The sequence below is a fragment of the Ostrea edulis genome, chromosome 2, assembly GCF_947568905.1.
Source record: "Ostrea edulis chromosome 2, xbOstEdul1.1, whole genome shotgun sequence".
In the NCBI taxonomy this organism is placed as follows: Eukaryota; Metazoa; Mollusca; class Bivalvia; order Ostreida; family Ostreidae; genus Ostrea; species Ostrea edulis.
Genome location: NC_079165.1, coordinates 10,270,532 through 10,288,517, shown reverse-complemented (window position 1 = coordinate 10,288,517; position 17,986 = coordinate 10,270,532). Strand labels below are relative to the sequence as shown.

General features: G+C 35.3%; 1 protein-coding gene across 1 annotated transcript in view; it reads right to left on the bottom strand.

Moving 5' to 3' along the window:
- Positions 1–11,806: 11,806 nt before the first annotated feature.
- The window catches only part of LOC125681141 (uncharacterized), an 11,265-nt gene continuing 5,085 nt past the window's right edge, over positions 11,807–17,986 (bottom strand). Inside the window, exons 8-14 of the mRNA XM_048921083.2 lie at positions 17,904–17,986; positions 17,664–17,748; positions 14,213–14,284; positions 13,645–13,740; positions 13,342–13,500; positions 12,613–12,708; positions 11,807–12,064 (exon numbers count right to left, since the gene is read on the bottom strand). The exon at positions 17,904–17,986 is cut by the window's right edge and continues 6 nt beyond it. Coding sequence (XP_048777040.2) covers positions 12,005–12,064; positions 12,613–12,708; positions 13,342–13,500; positions 13,645–13,740; positions 14,213–14,284; positions 17,664–17,748; positions 17,904–17,986 — 651 coding nt within the window. The 3' untranslated portion in view covers positions 11,807–12,004. The remainder of the gene's footprint in view (positions 12,065–12,612; positions 12,709–13,341; positions 13,501–13,644; positions 13,741–14,212; positions 14,285–17,663; positions 17,749–17,903) is intronic.

Genomic DNA, 17,986 nt, shown 5'->3' with positions numbered 1-17,986 from the left:
ATAACATTTTGGATCAGCTCTTTATAAATAGAAAATACATATGATTTGCAGACGTCCAGTTACGTTGAAGATAGTTACGAAAACATTGTAATCTGGTTTATTTTTGAAGAAGTCGGTTGGTAGCGGTTGGTAGTGATGGAATAACGTTAACTTTAATAAAACAATGAAAACATTCCTACCTTATGCATAGGGGACAACCATGATATGGAAATTGCATACACGTGTTGATCCTCTTAAAAATCCAGGCTGAATTTGATAAGCTGTCGTCGTCCATAAGAAAAATCAGTAGTTCTGTTCTGACTTAGTATGAAACAATTATGCATGTCGTTATTGGATACATTTCAAAACAAATGAATGTTCGATTACCAATTCGATTTTAAAAGTTATTTCTTTCTCTTTTAAATCAAGTCCCTAACTCGATTAAGAAGTTACTTTTGTTTCTATTACCTTGCATTTGCCTTCCTTACCTCTCATAAAAAATCAACTGTTTGATTCATCCATGCTCTTTAAAATATTGTGCATTCTGATTGTATTACTACCCGAAAGTTGTCGTATGCACACTATATGTCAGACTACAAAAAGAGATAACTCACGTTCTTGACAGGCCAATAAGTAATACGAAATAGAGAGTTGGGCAAACATGGACCCCTAGATATACCAGAGGTGGGATCAGGTACCTAGGAGGAGTAGCATCCCCTTTTGACCGGTCACACTCGCCGTTATGAGTATGCAAGGTGAAGATAACGAACAGTGATCAATCTCATAACTCCTACAAGCAATACAAAATAGAGAGTTGGGCAAACACGGACCTCCGGACACACCAGAGATGGGATCAGGTGCCTAGGAGGAGTAAGCATCCCCTGTTGACCGGTCACACCCGCCGTGAGTATGTGATGGCTAGGGGTCTTGATCTATACGCTCTTAGACTTCAAGATCATGATCTGTTGAAAAGTCGTTTTTCGCCCGTCAAGGATTATCCCTGGTTGGTTTAAACTCTTCTATGATATCAAGCAGTTCGTCAGAAAACAGTGATTTGTCCATGTTCATCAAATTATGAGATGTTTCATTAAATTAAACGGAGTACAGCTATACCATTTTCATTGCATTGTTTAGATCGATGAGTTTTTGTGACGTCACAACCACACACAAGCATGAACGATAAGCAGGTAAGAAAATCATTAATTGAACTAGTCTATGACTTAATTTCATGTCATTGCAAATTATCGTACAAATGGCAATTTAACTTTCATTGATACCTATATATTTTTTTGGAAAGTGAAACACCACTATCCGTTCATATGATATTTCAAAGCCAAATTATAATCTAGTACTCATTAATACGCATATTTGTTTAGTTTTTTTATAAGTGAAATACCACTATCAGATATCGGTTCATATGACTTTTCAATGTCAATTTTCGAGACTTGTGCTATGTATGAAATAAAATTGCTTTCAAAAATAAATTGCGTAGGACAGCTGGTTATGATGTATTTATGATTTTCTGAAACTACCTTCAGACAGAGCTATTTGAAAAATGGAGAAGGTTTGGACCCCTTGTTCAAGTCATAACATCATGATATAGATAAACAAAGGCTCAAAAAATAAATTTCACATGACAGCTGGTTTTGATTTAGTTGCGGTTTTTCTACCTCCAGGCGGAGCTGTTTGAGAGAGAAAAAAGTTTGTAAAAGAAAAACGTTTGATTGGAAAACATGCATGCAGAGGACTGAATTCCAGTCCAGCCCCAGAAATTACAATTAAATGTCAAATTTTGGACCTTGGTGGAAGTCACAACATCCCCTTTCCCCAGATAACAAATCTGAATTTTTGTATGTTGAGGCAGATTATGTCATTAAGTCTAGTATGACTGAGATGAAATATTTTGCGGATAGCAGTAGGGGATCTAAAAGGGGGAAGTAAAAATAAAAAATTACAAACCTTTATTGTGCCCAGGGCCAAGCACTCTGCAACTACTGATTTCTGACAAAACAAGACAGATATGGTAATTTTGGCTCTATATCTTTAATAAAAAGGCTCATATTTTGTGATACACTGTACTGTGATATTACTTGATGTATATTACTAAAAGAAAAAGATTGTACCCCACAGGAATAGGTCTTTTGAATTTTTACAGTGGGTAGCTGTATGAAAGTGTGACGTCAATGCTTGACTGGAAAACTGAGATATAGAAGACAACACTTACAAACTGACAAACATTTGTCCTTAGGTACTTTGTTTTCAATGCACGAAAAACATTATGACCTTCTGGCAAATTCACAATTACCCACCGGCAAAGCTCCAGTCTTTTCAATTTTTCTGCAGAGAAAGGAGACGGTATATATAGATTGGACTACAAAACGAACTAAACTTACTTGGGAAACATTGCAATGATTGGTACTTAGAAATTAATACCTACTCCACAAAACTAGTCATTTTTTATGATAGTGGTCACCTGATTTACGGAAAAGTCGTGTTGGCAATACACGTATTGAATGTGCTAACAAGTAGAAATATCTTGGTGGAACATCCTCCTCCTGTAGTTCATTCAAAGAAGCAAAATCTGATGGATGCAATAAAGCTGTTATTGTCTCAATAAAACTTTATAAAACATCAAATTTATACATACACCCATTAAAACATTTTATTATTTCATACAAGTTACTGCTTTATATGGCTGTGAGATATTGTGAATACTTTTGATATGCAAACATGAAAAAGATAGGGATTAAAGTTTTACAGTATTACTATTTCTTTATTCGGTGGCATCCAATAGATGTTTACAAAACCTGATATTCATGTTTTCTACCTTCGAATATTTGATGACATTCCACGCACAAGTACTCTGAAGTTGAAATAAACAATATGCTAGAGTTCCTCAATGACAATATCTTCGTTGTCTTTGGTGATCAGGTCTTCCAACAGTCTGTTGGAATCCCCATGGGCACGAATTGTGCTCCTTTGTTAGCTGACCTGTTTTTATATTCATATGAAGCAGAATTTATTCAAAAACTTCTACGCGAGAAGAAAAAATCTCTCGCTGTGGCCTTCAATTCGACATTTAGATATATCGATGACGTTTTGTTTATTAACAATAATAACTTTCATTCATATATCAATTTGATATATCCCTGTGATCTCGAAATAAAGGACACCACAGAGTCGTCCACTTCTGCTTCATACTTAGACATTTTATTGAAAGTAGACATTAACGGCACATTGACAACTCAACTGTATGACAAACGGGATGATTTCAGTTTCTGCATCGTCAACTTCCCATATTTATGTAGCAATATTCCATTATCACCTGCATATGGTGTTTATATATCTCAACTGATTCGATATGCAAGAGCTTGTTCTGCGTATAGTCAGTTTTTAAATCGAGTTAAGCTACTGACAAACAAGTTGATGGTACAGGGGTTTCAACAATCTCCATTGAAGTCAGCATTTCGCAAATTCTATGGTCGTTATAACGATCTAGTTCGTCAATACAACCTCGCATTGGGTCAAATGCTGTATGACGTGTTTCATACCGATTGTTAAGCCGTTCTTGGCACACTGATTTTGACTGCGGATAACTCCGTTTACCTGATCAGGATATGGGGCTCACGGCGGGTGTGACCGGACAACAGGGGATGCTTACTCCTCCAAGGCACCTGATCCCACCTCTGGTGTGTATGACATTGATCACTGTTCGTTATCTTCACCTTGCATTCAATAAAGGGTTTGTTAAAGTAGTATTTTGAAATAAAAACGTTCATAATGCAACATGCATCTGATTGTTAAGTATTACAATATGATATGTATGAACCCAGCCAGAGTACATTGTCCAATTATTCTACTTTCTGTACTTCTATCCTTTCTTTAGAATGAATGTCTGTCCGCGTGAATATATGTGTGAAAGAGTTGGAATTCTTACAACCCTATACCCCTAGTTAGGATGAGCTGTAAGGGTTATGTAACAGCCTGAATATATACCCGAATAAATGTTTTTCCAATCAGCAAACAATTCTTAGTTCTAAAAAGTGCCAAACATGGGGCGATTTCTATCCTATTAAGCACATAAAGTTGAAAATAAGACAAACACAGACCCCTGAAAGCAACACTTGTGTTGTCAGATGCCTAAGAGTGGTAAGCATCTAATATTTACCAATTAAACTTCAAAGAAACCTTCATAAAATACTAATTCAGCAATTGCAGTTTGCAAACACACGCGTTATTTGGAATAGCTAGACCTCTGTTTTAGGCATAAACTAGTACAACATCAAATTCAAAGAATTATTGTATTGAAAATATTATAATTTCAAACTGTGCTTTATCCTGATCGTGGGAAGTGGTTGGACGAAGGCACAACTACTTCCGCCCATGACGTAATTTTATGTATATAATTAACGCTTTTGTTAGTCGTATAGTATATGAGGTTCCCTGTTATCCGAGTAATCCGAGATACCTCTGACTCTTACCCCCGCTTTTATATTTGACATGTGCGGGGGAGAGTCGGAGCGGACTCCATATTGAAAAGTGGGAATTCAGTGACACCAGCTGGTGTCGCTGCTTTACCTACCTCTTACAACTTTATTTCGCGGATCTATCTTCCAAGACGTGAGAATTCAGTTAACGGAAGATAAATCTATAAATAGATCATGATTAATACGATGCTATCGCCGTTTAAACGGCCCTAACACCGACAAATGGAGCATCACTTGAATTAGGTCGCCGCCTCGCCATTTGCTTTCTTTGCGCATGACGTCAGCACATGTAAACACAAAATTCCATCGTTTAAACGGCGATAGCATCGTATTAATCATGATGTATCTGTAGAATAATCTTCCGATAACTGAATCCTCGCGTCTTCGAAGATGGGTTCGCGAAATAAAGTTGTAAGAGGTAGGTAAAGCAGCGACACCAGCTGGTGTCGCTGAATTTCCACTTTTCAATATGGAGTCCGTTCTGACTCTCCCCCGCACATGTCAAATATAAAAGCGGGGGTAAGAGTCAGAGGAATCTCGGATTACTATCCGAGGTGCCACTGAGAATATTCAAAATGGTAAGAACAAGTATGCATTTTATCTCTTGTAACAATACAAGTCATGTATTGCGAAACAATGTAATGAAGTTAACGCTGTTGAGAACGTAAAAATATAGATGTAGAAATGCAGCTATTGATCCTAGAATAGTTTTTAAATGTGGTGAAAATTACCATGTCTGTTAACCACAAATATCTTGACAGATGAATAGATATACAAGGGATGCTAACTCCTCCTAGGCACTTAGGCCCGTTTTACAAAACAACTTACGACAAAGTCGCAACTCTTAAATTGTATTACACAGTTATTACATTAAATGAAGGCAAGCTTTTCTGAGGCTTGATTTTCAACAGTTAAAAAAATTGCATGAGGAGTGATTGATTCTACAATAAACTGGAAAATTCCAATATGCAAAGTTGGTCGTAGGTTCTTTTGTAAAACGCGCTCAAGATCCAACCTCTGGTATATACAGGGGTTCGTATTTCCCAACTCCCTATTTTGTATTACTTATTGCGTATTTATACCATATAAGTTTTACATTATGACCCCTGGGTCCTCCCTCTGCTGGTGGACTGTTAGTCCTCGAGGGTATCTACAGCCCAGTAGCTAATTACTTCGTTACTAGTTTGAAAATACGGATATATATTTAATTGTTGGGATAAAATTTAGAAATTCATTTTAAAATTAAGGATTATCTCCCTCATGCATAGCTCTTATCCTTAGACAAATTTGACTCCACTTTTTTGGCACTCTGTTTATTCCTATAATAGCTCTAGCAAGTTTATTGATATTTCGGATTTCAAACATTTCGGTTGAGCATTACTGAAGACACATTATTTGTCGAAATGTGCATCTGGTGTATCAAAATTGGTACCGTATAAGTTTTACATTATAGAATTTATGAAATTGATCACTGTTCGTTATCTTCACCTTTCATAGAAATATTTGATATACAATTTTGAGTACCAGTATTTTGATCCATCTTAATTTTTTATTTGTGACAAAATGTCGGCACTTCAATGTTTAACCAGGTATTACTGTCCCTTATCATCGTCTTCGGCGTTATATTCAACGCTGTTGAATGTGCCTCCGTTGCCTACCTCTACAATGGATGGGGAGCGGGTAGAAAGATGACCACAGGTCGTGAACTTATGGATGAACCAGCTGTTGCTCAAATTACGGATATTGGACAACTTAAAGTTAGGGATCAACGATCTGCCCTCGTGAGTCAAGTTTATTCTCTGCAAATTTTATAATTTTAGGTTTTTCCCCCACCTATTTGTAGTTTCCCTACACCAGAAAGCGAGGGTGTGCGTATCATTGCGGTCCTGAGCTTCACATAAATAACATTAACAAATAGTGTATAATAATTTTGTGGTACCAAATTCTTTATTATGTTAAGTTTTAACGATTGTATTATATCTATGGTGAAGGTTTTATTTCTCCAATGTTATGGGAAAAGTTTTCAGGATGTGCATTTTGTCAAATTGTGGGTTGTGAAAGGGAGGGGGTGTTACGATTGAGCTTGGTTTGGGGGGGGGGGGGGTCTGTCCATGCTGTGATAAGGTCTATCCTTCAATTGAAATTATCGATTAAATTTCAAACATCCACTTCAAGTTTTCAAAACAGTGGGGGTTCCACAGATCAAAGCTCGTAAGTAAAAAGTAACAACTGCACATGCAATAATAACTGGAAAAGCATGTAGTCGACAAAATGGGACAGAAGCCCTTGTTAATATAAAGATGACATTAGGAATATGGATCTTTACCTTTTAGTTTAGCAATTAGAAAAAAAATCCTTTACTGTGACTTAATTACAATTACAAATTGTGAATCTTTAATCTAATCCTCATATCAACACTATTCCTTTACCGTCACATAACATTAATTTGATTATAGCACATTTCATTCTATTCCTGATATCAACACTATGAATCCGAGGACCGTAACGTGTAGTGTGCCCCTAAATTAAGAAAAATAACTTGAATTGTGAAGATTATATCCCTTGACAAGACAATTAAAAAAATGATCAAAAACGGAATCGAATTTCATCAATCATACAAAGAATGAAAATTGAAGATAACGAAATGATTAATCTAATAAATTTAATAAAAGAATATGAAATTAATCACACCTAGACATGTCCGAGTCCGTAAAACTTCTATGATTTTGGGGTTTAGGGAAATCGAAAATGAAATTGGCGGTCATTGTCGCGACTGTGTTAAGACTTAACACATGTACCGGATGTGGATTAAAATTAACACAGGATGAATATAAACTACCTTTTGAAAAAAAACCCTGTTAATTACATTATTGACATTAACACAGAAGTTAAGATCAAAATAGCACCGTGCTCCTTAAGAATATCACGAATACAAAACACATACATGTGTCCCTGGAAACATCAGAGTTGCGATCAATTGCTGTGTTGGAGCAAGTATTTCATCAAACTCGCCGTAAGCCATAGGGTCCGTGTTTGCCCAACTATTTATTTTGTATTGCTGGTGCATCAAACTTGGTACCGTATAAGTTTTACATTATAGGAGTTATGAGATTGATCATTGTTTGCTATCTTCACTTTTCATATTTTAATAAGATAAATGGAGTAATCTACAGTCGAAATCAGTACTCAAAGAACAATTTAACAATGGATATCAAACAAGTCACGTAGCTAAAGGTACCTTCACATTCACGGATTTTTCTTACGGATCCTTACGTATTCCACAAATCCGTAAAAATGCATGGATTGTTACGATTTAGACACTTTAAAGAGCTTTTAAGAACGTTTTATGAGTATTTACAGGTCATTTACGGTTTATTACGAGTTCTTGTGATGCATTTACGGCAAACATTTACGATGTCTTCCGAGTGAACACGTATAAATACGAGCAATGTATGATATTTTGCGAGCTTTTTAGGGATTGTTACGAGTATATTACGGAAATTTACGATTTAGCTTAACTTTTACGTGAAAATCACGACCTGTTAACGTGTTGATAACGTGTTGTTACGAATAGTTAGGAGTTAGTTACGATTGTTTACGTTTTTGACTCAAAAGTGTTCGCAATTGGCTTTGTATCATCATTCGACAACTGACATTAATGTGTAACCTGTTTATGTCTTGATAACAACTGAAACAAACTGTCGGATTTTGCGTCTTTTATACCTTTCCTTAATCATAAAGTTCAAGCATGTACTCGTAAAGTAATCGTGTCTATACGTAAGGCGCTCGTAATGACTCTGAACAATCCGTAAAGCGATTGTAACTCGACGTCAATGAAATCGTAAATATCAGACATTCGTAAAAATCCGTAAACAACTCGTAAACGATCCGTAACATATCATAAACTGACCGCAAAGTTTCGTAAAAATTTTTTTTACAGATTCTTACGAACAGTTTACGTGTTCTTGCGACCAGTTTACGATACTTACGGATTGTTACAAGTTATTTACGGGTTATTGACGGAAAATGAAATCCGTGGACAATCGTGATTTTTTTTTTCACATGTCAAAACATTTGCCCCTACTTTCACGGTTCCTTACGAGTGTGTGCGAGTTGTGACGAGTTATTAACGGATACCGACGAGCGATTTACGAATGTTTGCGATTGACTACGAGTCGGAGATCCTAAGGACTCGTAAAAAATCCGTCAGTGTGAAGGTGGTATTAGTCTACTTTGAATATCAGCATTTATATAGAGGAGCATTTATATAGAGGAGCATTGTACCCTTGTATACCAGCCTTGTAATCATTTCAGAATGTCCACAAGTGTTGTTTATTTTGTATATCATCATTGCTATCACTTTCAAAAGACCAATGTCTTGTTTATTTGTATACCATCACTGTTATGGCTTACAAAGACGATTTGTCTTGTTTATCTTGTATACCAGGATTGATATGACTTATAGATATCAAGGTGTTGTTTGCTTTGTATATCAGTATTGCCATCGCTTACTATGATTTAGGTGCTACTTACTTTTTATATCAATATGTTTATCATTTAACAAATAATAATGAGGACTTATAAATCACAGCTTTATAATGGTGCCATTATTCAGAACGTGATCTAATATTTCATTCATTTACAGGAACGACCATTAGATTGGAGGAAGAGGTGAACACACGTTGCTGATATGACGAATTGCGGCGAAAATGAATGGGGAATTTTCGTGTTTAATCTTCGTTAAAATATGAAAATAAAACTATATTCCTCATCTTTTGTTCAGTTTATAATTTGATAGCAATATAGGAATAGACTTGATAAAAACCTGCCAATTTTATGAGTTATATAGTCATGAATAAGACGAAAGTGCCTAGAATTTAAGAAATGTGAAAAGGTTCATTGATTTTTAAAACTCCTATTTATCATCTGGGGTAATAGGTTTCTCGTTGAGTTTGTGTTTGAATACTGAGGTGTATGATTTCAGTTGTATGAATCTGCAGTGCCTTGTTTATATCAGTTCATTAAAAGGTTTGTTGATATAAACTATGAAATAAAGATAATCAGTGAAACATGTAAGCGGTAGTTCTGAAATATCATAGTTGAATTACGTTTGGGTAGCTTTACACACGTTTCTGAAGGAATAATTAGTAATCTATTCTAAACCATTAAGCTTCATCAACACTCCTTTCCCATAGTTGTGGATTTATGGGAGGTTAAATATGTTGGCCACAATGCCTTCTGTCGGTTGAAGAATTTTAACAAAAGCGAATTATCATTTGGTGTCATTTTAGGATCTACAATCCCTTTCCTTCTCAATCGTCAGAATGGATTAAAGGTGTAAGAGGATGCCGCATTAGACACATCAAAACAAAAATACCCACTGCCTATTCCTCTGTGTGTAGTAAAACAGACGTGATAAAAGAATCAGATAGATGACATGGGGAATATGTTTTAGTTCCAGCTGACAAAGCTTGTAACAACATTGTCTTTGTTTGTAGAAATTATTATTATAACTGTATCTTAAACGAACTTGGCATTAATTCCACCTTTGGTAATCGTACTTATACTCTAACTGTCCTTTCAAAAGATGAAATTCTTCAAAACCATGCTTCAGTTTTAGACACATTTAATATCCCAGTGAATGAGTCGGATGATTATGAATTACCGTACCTACAGTCTGTATACTAAAGCTTCATGAAACCCTTACAAAGATACCTTGTTGGATGAAGTAAGTGTTCTACCAAGCTCCTATCTTTGCTCTTCAAGAAAATATTAACAAATGTGAAGGAGAAACTTCAAACCTACTGTGCGACTTCATATGCCAGAAGCGGTTTAAAACAAATGTAGATTCTTTAAAAAAAAAATGAAAGAATTTTTAATAAATTTGAAATCACAAAACTTTTCTCAAATTAACAATATGAAAACGTATGACTTTTGAACACGACCATTCCTCACGATAAATTAAAGACTATATTTTTTGACATCGTAGACAGTTGCTTCTTCAACAAAAATGGAAGACGGAAATGTTCATATCTAGTGATCAGTCATCCAAAAGATTACTTTGATAAACACCACTCTGATTCGATGCACAAGCACTCTGAAGTTAAAATAAAAAAATCTGCTGGGGTTCCTCATTGACAATATATTCATTGTCTTTCATGAACAGATCTTCCAACAGTGTGTTTGAATTCCATTGGGCACGACTTTTACTCCTTTGTTAGCTGTCCTTTCAGTGTGTTAAAGATTTAGTTGTGATAAAAACCCATTCGTATAATTTTAGATACACAATTACAGCTGAAATACCCAAATCAAGAACAACCATGTATGGAATTAAATCTTTCAGATATGGGACAGCAAAGCTCTGGAATTCTCTGCACATTAATGTCAGAAATTTTTCATCATACAGTCAGTTCTCAAATTATATCCTAAATTTTTGCTGGGAAGTAATTTGTAAATGTAGTTCATGCAGACTCCAGCCTCTCCTGCCTAAGTCTTTTTTTTAATCTAAACTATTTTCGTCACCCGTTTGATTTTACTTTTCCAATTGTGTTAGTGCTGTGTATCTTACCTTTAACGCTTCTATATGTACAGAGGCTTCAACAGTCTTGATTGAAGTCAGTATTTTGCAAATTCTATGGTCGTTATAACAATCTTTTTCGTCAATACAACCTATCTTTGGGTCAAATGCTGTCTGACGTGTTTCATACCGATTGTTAGGCCGTTCATGGCACACTGATTTTGACTACGGATAACTTCGTTTGCTTGGTCAGGATATACATATATGTAGGGTTCACGGCAGGAGTGAACGGTCGACAGGGGATGCTTACTCCTCCTACGCACCTGATCCCACCTCTGGTGTGTTCAGGGGTCTGTGTTTGCCCAACTCTCTATTTTGTATTGCTTATCGGAGTTATGAGATTGATTACTGTTCGTTATCGTCACCTTTCGTCTTTGTTTTATATAGTCCCTGTATATATATGCATGTTATGTTTCCCATCTACATTAGTGCTGTGTATCTTACTCCCTTCTTATCCCTGATTCTTCTGTTTGTATCTGTGTTTTCATTTAATTCCTGTATATTTATGCATGTTTTATGTTTCCCAACTGTATTATTGCTTTGCTTCTTACCTTTCTCTACCCCTGATTCTTCTGTATATGTTTGTTATGTTTCATTATTTTTTTCTTTTGTTCATATGGCATTGTCTTTTGTAAATTGTTATTTAAAACTGTGTTTATGACTGTGCATGTATATCTACTATTTGTGCTACATAAACACCATACACAGGTATTATATGGATATAGAAAGCTGACGACGGTGAGACCAACAAAAAAATTCATAGCACATCTCACTTTTGATTATAATTCCAATTAATTTCTGAAAGGCAAACGTTGCATCGTATAATATAAACAACTGCATATACAATGTCTGAAACATAACAATTGACAATCTAAAATCACTCCGCTAACATTCGAGTAATCTGTCTGAAGAAGACACTTCCACATCTGTGCACGGATTTTTATTTTCACTGTCATTCCCCTTATTGTTTCAATTTTGCAGCAAAATGTTTCAAAAACGTCATGGTAGATTGATAGGACTCCTAGAAAAGAACAGTAAACATGTCATTATTGCAAGAAAATGGGATAGAATAAAATTCATCATATGATTTAATGATTCCAAGGTTTCTAATTTGCTGAGATCCAACAAACTAGAAAAAAATATAACTGTATTATATTCACCTCCATTGGCTTTCGAGGTAAATAAAACTTTAATTTTTTTTTCAAATATCAAACTCTAAATTAAAATGGGAATGTCCCAAATTGATACGATCGGTTGTTATTTTTAGATATATTGATGAAAACTGAAATCACTTTCGATCAAGCCTAGCACACTAGCTGTAAAGAAAGATGGCCGACTAAATATTGTTTCGTAAGGTGTAGTGGACAGTTATTTAAATAATTCAATAATGAAAGGTGAATAATGAATAATTCAAAAATATAATAAAACAATCATTGCCATTTTCTCGGTCAGTGCAATTCTTCAGCTATACTTGAAGTACACTCTTCGTCTCGCTCTCCGGACTCGGTGAACATTGTACTGTATTTCTCATGAGGTAAAAAACAAAAAGGTAGATACAGTGATAATTACCTGGTTTAGGAAGTCAATGTCTTCTTTCTGGTAATCGAACACCAGGGTTCCTACATAATGTGAGTTTAGTCCTACGGTCCTTGGCAAGTCCTGAGACTATATAAAATAGGCATAACTAATCGATAAAATCATCCTTGTGTATAGTTTACACAAGTCCAAAGACTGTATAAAATAGTCATAACTAATCGATAAAATCATCCTTGTGTATAGTCTACACAAGTCCAAAGACTGTATAAAAAAACATAACTAATCGATAGAATCATCTTTGTGTATAATCTAGAGAAGTCAAGAGACTGTATAAAAACATTACTAAATACTTAATAAACGTAACATCATAGGATTGATTGATTGAGTGTTTATTGTTTAACGGGTCTCTTGAGATTTTTCACTCATATTGTGACGTCACCATTGTTGGAGAAGGAATGCAAAATTTAAGCCTATGTTCGGCGCTTACGGCCTTTGAACACGGTGGGATCTTTATCGTGCCACACCCGCTGTGACACGGGTCCTCCGTTTTTGTGGTCTCATCCGAAGGATCGCCCAATTTAGTCGCATCTTATGACAAGTAAGGGATACTGAGGAGTTACTATAACCCGGATTTCCACGGGACTAACTTAATAATACCTTAAAAGGACGTCGCCATCATTCTTAAGTGAACTTCATTACACGATTTGTTGAGTACTGTTGAATATGTAGTAAGCGGTTTTCATTTCTTTAATGTTAACTTACACTGAATCCTATTTGGACAATATTGAAAGACAATGTCGTGTAAAGAGTCTGAAGAAGAGTTAGCAATGTCGTCACTTCCTGTCGTTTAAATCCCAAGTTCCGGGTCGCCATTGTAAATCCCATCTCTTCGATAAATGCGACCAGTTCTTGAAATTTTACCTACAACGTTGACAATAATAAAGTAAAATATCTAATAAACTAGTATTTGAAAGTTGTTTCTAGTTTTGCTGATTTAGATACACAGAAAAAGACTATGAAATAAGAAATTAAATGCAGAAATATTTAGAAAATTTATTGAGATACCGTGCCGTTTCCATCTTTATCAAGTCGTGTCATAACATCTTCCACGGTAACATCTTTTCCAAAGAGTCTATCTCTGTCGTTTTTGGTGAAACTTTCCTAGTAAAAAATATTCATTGTATACATTATCATATCTTTAAAAATGACAGAGTTTGAGTCTTCTGTGTGGTTTGTAGTTTAATCAGCTGTCCTTGATCGAGACATGGCAATTGTAAGAATACTTCAAAATGAAAATTTTAAAGTTGATAAATTTGCGTTGTGGTAAATGCAATCCCAATGTTCACTTCAGGCCTCTAAATTTAATCAATATGCGTTATTTATTGTGAAATGCTGGTTATATTAAAATATGGTACCATAAATATCCGATGTTTTCCTCGAGATCAATTTGAAATACACTGTACAAAATTATTACAATAGTGACGTTTTTAGTTAAAGAAAAGAACGACAAAATGCTTCATTCCTTATCTCAAATGACTGAAAACCACAAGCAGATGTCATCCTTGCGATCTGAAAGGCAAAATAAGCCCATTATCATGTCTATTTCTTTTTCTGTTCTGCTTGCACAACTTACATCGCTGAGTATTCCAGAGAGTTCTTCTTTACTGATCAATTCATCTCCGTTTTCTTCATACTTTGAAGCCAGCTTGTAAAAATATAATATTTGCATGTTATGCTTTGAAATACAACAGAGTATTCATGACAGAACTAGACCAACCGTCACTTGTTACTTCGGGACAATTATATAAAACATTGATACATGTAAATGAGTAAATACTCATTGCAATTTTCATGCTTCAATATAAATGTCAAAGAATATACGTAACGAATACAACTGATATCATTCTACCTTAATAACAAATGTTAGTCAATGTTTGGTCTTAATTTTCTCATCAAAGTGGTTATTTTGACATATACATGTAACAGCTTTTGTTAAAAGGAATTCAGGTGAGTTTAAAGAGTCCATGTTCCATTCAGGTGAGTTTAAAGAGCCCATGTTCCATTCGGGTGAGTTTAAAGAGCCCATGTTCCATTCAGGTGAGTTTAAAGAGCCCATGTTCCATTCAGGTGAGTTTAAAGAGCCCATGTTCCATTCAGGTGAGTTTAAAAAGCCCATGTTCCATTCAGGTGAGTTTAAAGAGCCCATGTTCAGGTGAGTTTAAAGAGCCCATGTTCCCTTTTCATGGAGAAATAGTTACGTGCTACTTCAAATTTGCTCTTGACCACTAAACCAGAAAAACCCAAACCTGAAATACTCAACTCAAGATCCGGGGACAAGATTAATCCACTGTAAAAATTAATCCATTTATATGAAGAGACATTATTTGTCGAAATGCGCATCTGGTGCATCAAAATTGTATAAGTTTTACATTATGACCCCTGGGTCGAGGTCTCTGCTGGTGGACTGTTAGTCCCCGAGGGTCTCTACAGCCCAGTAGCTAAGTACTTCGTTACTAGCTTGAAAATACGGATGTATATTTAATTGCTGTTATAAAATTTAGAAATTCATTTCAAAATTAAGGATTATCTCCCTCATGCATAGCTCTTATCCTTGGACGAATTTGGCTCCACTTTTTCGCTATTTTTGGCTTTATTTAGCTCTAAAACTTCATAGTTATTTCGGATTTCAAACATATCGGTTGAGCATCACTGAAGAGACATTATTTGTCGAAATGCGCATCTGGTGCATCAAAATTGGTACCGTATAAATTTACATACAAGAATATTTGCATGAAGGAAAATTCTTTAAAAGGTTTTCATAAGAACCACTGCAATATCAAATTTTCAAAATACCACATTAAGATTTTCAAACACACTACATTTAAATGTCATATCAACTTTTTCCAAATCTTCATAAGACTCAAATCATAATTTTCAAAAGAACACATCAAATTTTTCATACGAAAAAATTTAAGGTTTTCATAAGAACCATGTCAACATTTGAAAGAACCTTGTCCAAAATCTCATCAGAGCGACATTAAGATCTTCATAAGAACCACAAAGGTGCAGCGAATCAGAGGAATAAGTAATTACTTAGCTTCATGTTCATTCAAAACATGACCTTAGGGGCCAAGACGATTCACAAATAGTTTAGAGTTTGACTACGGATAATTCCGTTTACCTGATCAAAATGTAAGGCTCACGGCGAATGTGACCGGTCGACAGGGGATGCTTACTCCTCCTAGGCACTTGATCCCACCTCTGGTGTATCCAGGGGTCCGTGTTTGCCCAACTCTCTATTTTGTATTGCTTATAGGAGTTATGAGATTGATCACTGTTCGTTATTTCCACCTTTCATTGTAATACAGTGGACAGTTAACTTAACATCTTCTTTAAAAAAAACTAAACGGGATCAATTTGACAACTTGATATGCAAGTATCCTGATGTAGTGTATATAGTATTTTACATGTGAGCCCTTACCGGGGAGCTGTTGTGGACCCACAGAAATGTTTAAAGTTTCGTATTTGATGGTGTATAATTAGATAAATATTTTTCTATTGAGACTAAAAAAACTTTGAGCTTCTGTTTATGAAGTCAATATGGAAACATCCTATGTAGCCTAGATTTAATCATATCCAAACCAAGAGACCAGTGTTAATCGTCCTATGTAGCCTAGATTTAATGAAATCCAAACCAAGAGACCAGTGTTAATCATCCTATGTAGCCTAGATTTAATCATATTTAAACCAAGAAACCAGTGTTAATCATCCTATGTAGCCTAGATTTAATCATATTTAATTGTATATTTAATTGCTGTTATAAAATTTAGAAATTCAATTCAAAATTAAGGATTATCTCCCTCATGCATAGCTCTTATCCTTGGACGAATTTGGCTCCACTTTTTTGGCACGCTGTTTTTGGCTATATTTAGCTCTAACGATTCATAGTTATTTCGGATTTCAAACATTTCGGTTGAGCATCACTGAAGAGACATTATTTGTCGAAATGCGCATCTGGTGCATCAAAATTGGTACCGTATAAGTTTTATATTCAAACCAGGAGACCAGTGTTAATCATCCTATGTAGCCTAGATTTCATCACATTCAAACCAAGATATCAGTGTTAATCATCCTATGTAGCCTAGATTTAATGATATCCAAACCAAGAGACCAGTGTTAATCATCCTATGTAGCCTAGATTTAATCACATTCAAACAAAGAGACCAGTGTTAATCATCCTATGTAGCCTAGATTTAATCATATCCAAACCAAGAGACCAGTGTTAATCATCCTATGTAGCCTAGATTTAATCATATCCAAACCAAGAGACCAGTGTTAATCATCCTATGTAGCCTAGATTTAATCATATCCAAACCAAGAGGCCAGTGTTAATAATCCTATGTAGCCTAGATTTAATCAAATTCAAACCAAGAGACCAGTGTTAATCATCCTATGTAGCCTAGATTTAATCAAATTCAAACCAAGAGACCAGTGTTAATCATCCTATGTAGCCTAGATTTAATCATATCCAAACCAAGAGACCAGTGTTAATCATCCTATGTAGCCTAGATTTAATCATATTCAAACCAAGAGACCAGTGTTAATCATCCTATGTAGCCTAGATTTAATCATATCCAAACCAAGATACCAGTGTTAATCATCCTATGTAGCCTAGATTTAATCATATCCAAACCAAGAGACCAGTGTTAATCATCCTATGTAGCCTAGATTTAATCAAATCCAAACCAAGAGACCAGTGTTAATCATCCTATGTAGCCTAGATTTAATCAAATCCAAACCAAGAGACCAGTGTTAATCATCCTATGTAGCCTAGATTTAATCAAATCCAAACCAAGATACCAGTGTTAATCATCCTATGTAGCCTAGATTTAATCATATTCAAACCAAGAGATCAGTGTTAATCATGAACATATGGTGGAGCTCGGACTTGTGCGTGGGAAAATGAAAATAAAACTGCTCGTGTCAGCGATATGACCTTGCAGTGTTATGGCTTAGATTTGTTAGTATAAGATTGGTTAGATTCAAACAGAATATTTGTAACAAACGAGAACACCTGTACTTACCTCTAAGAATTTATTTACAGCGTTTCTGACAAGCAGGTATTCTTTACGTAGCTTCATTTCATTTTTCAGCTTCTCCGCCGCTTTTCTATACCACAAGCAACAGACAATACAATACTTAGTCATCTTCAAAATGTTACTATCGTCTCCATTAGCTAGACGTCAATGCAACATCAATTACATTACCATGGAAACTTTACAATCATCAACTTTAGTTACACGTCACATCAGTTGAAAGTTTACCTTCCCATTTCCGTATCAGGATAGATTACTGGACCCCGCCGTCTACATTCAAACACTGGTTTGAAGCTCTGCATTTCGTCATT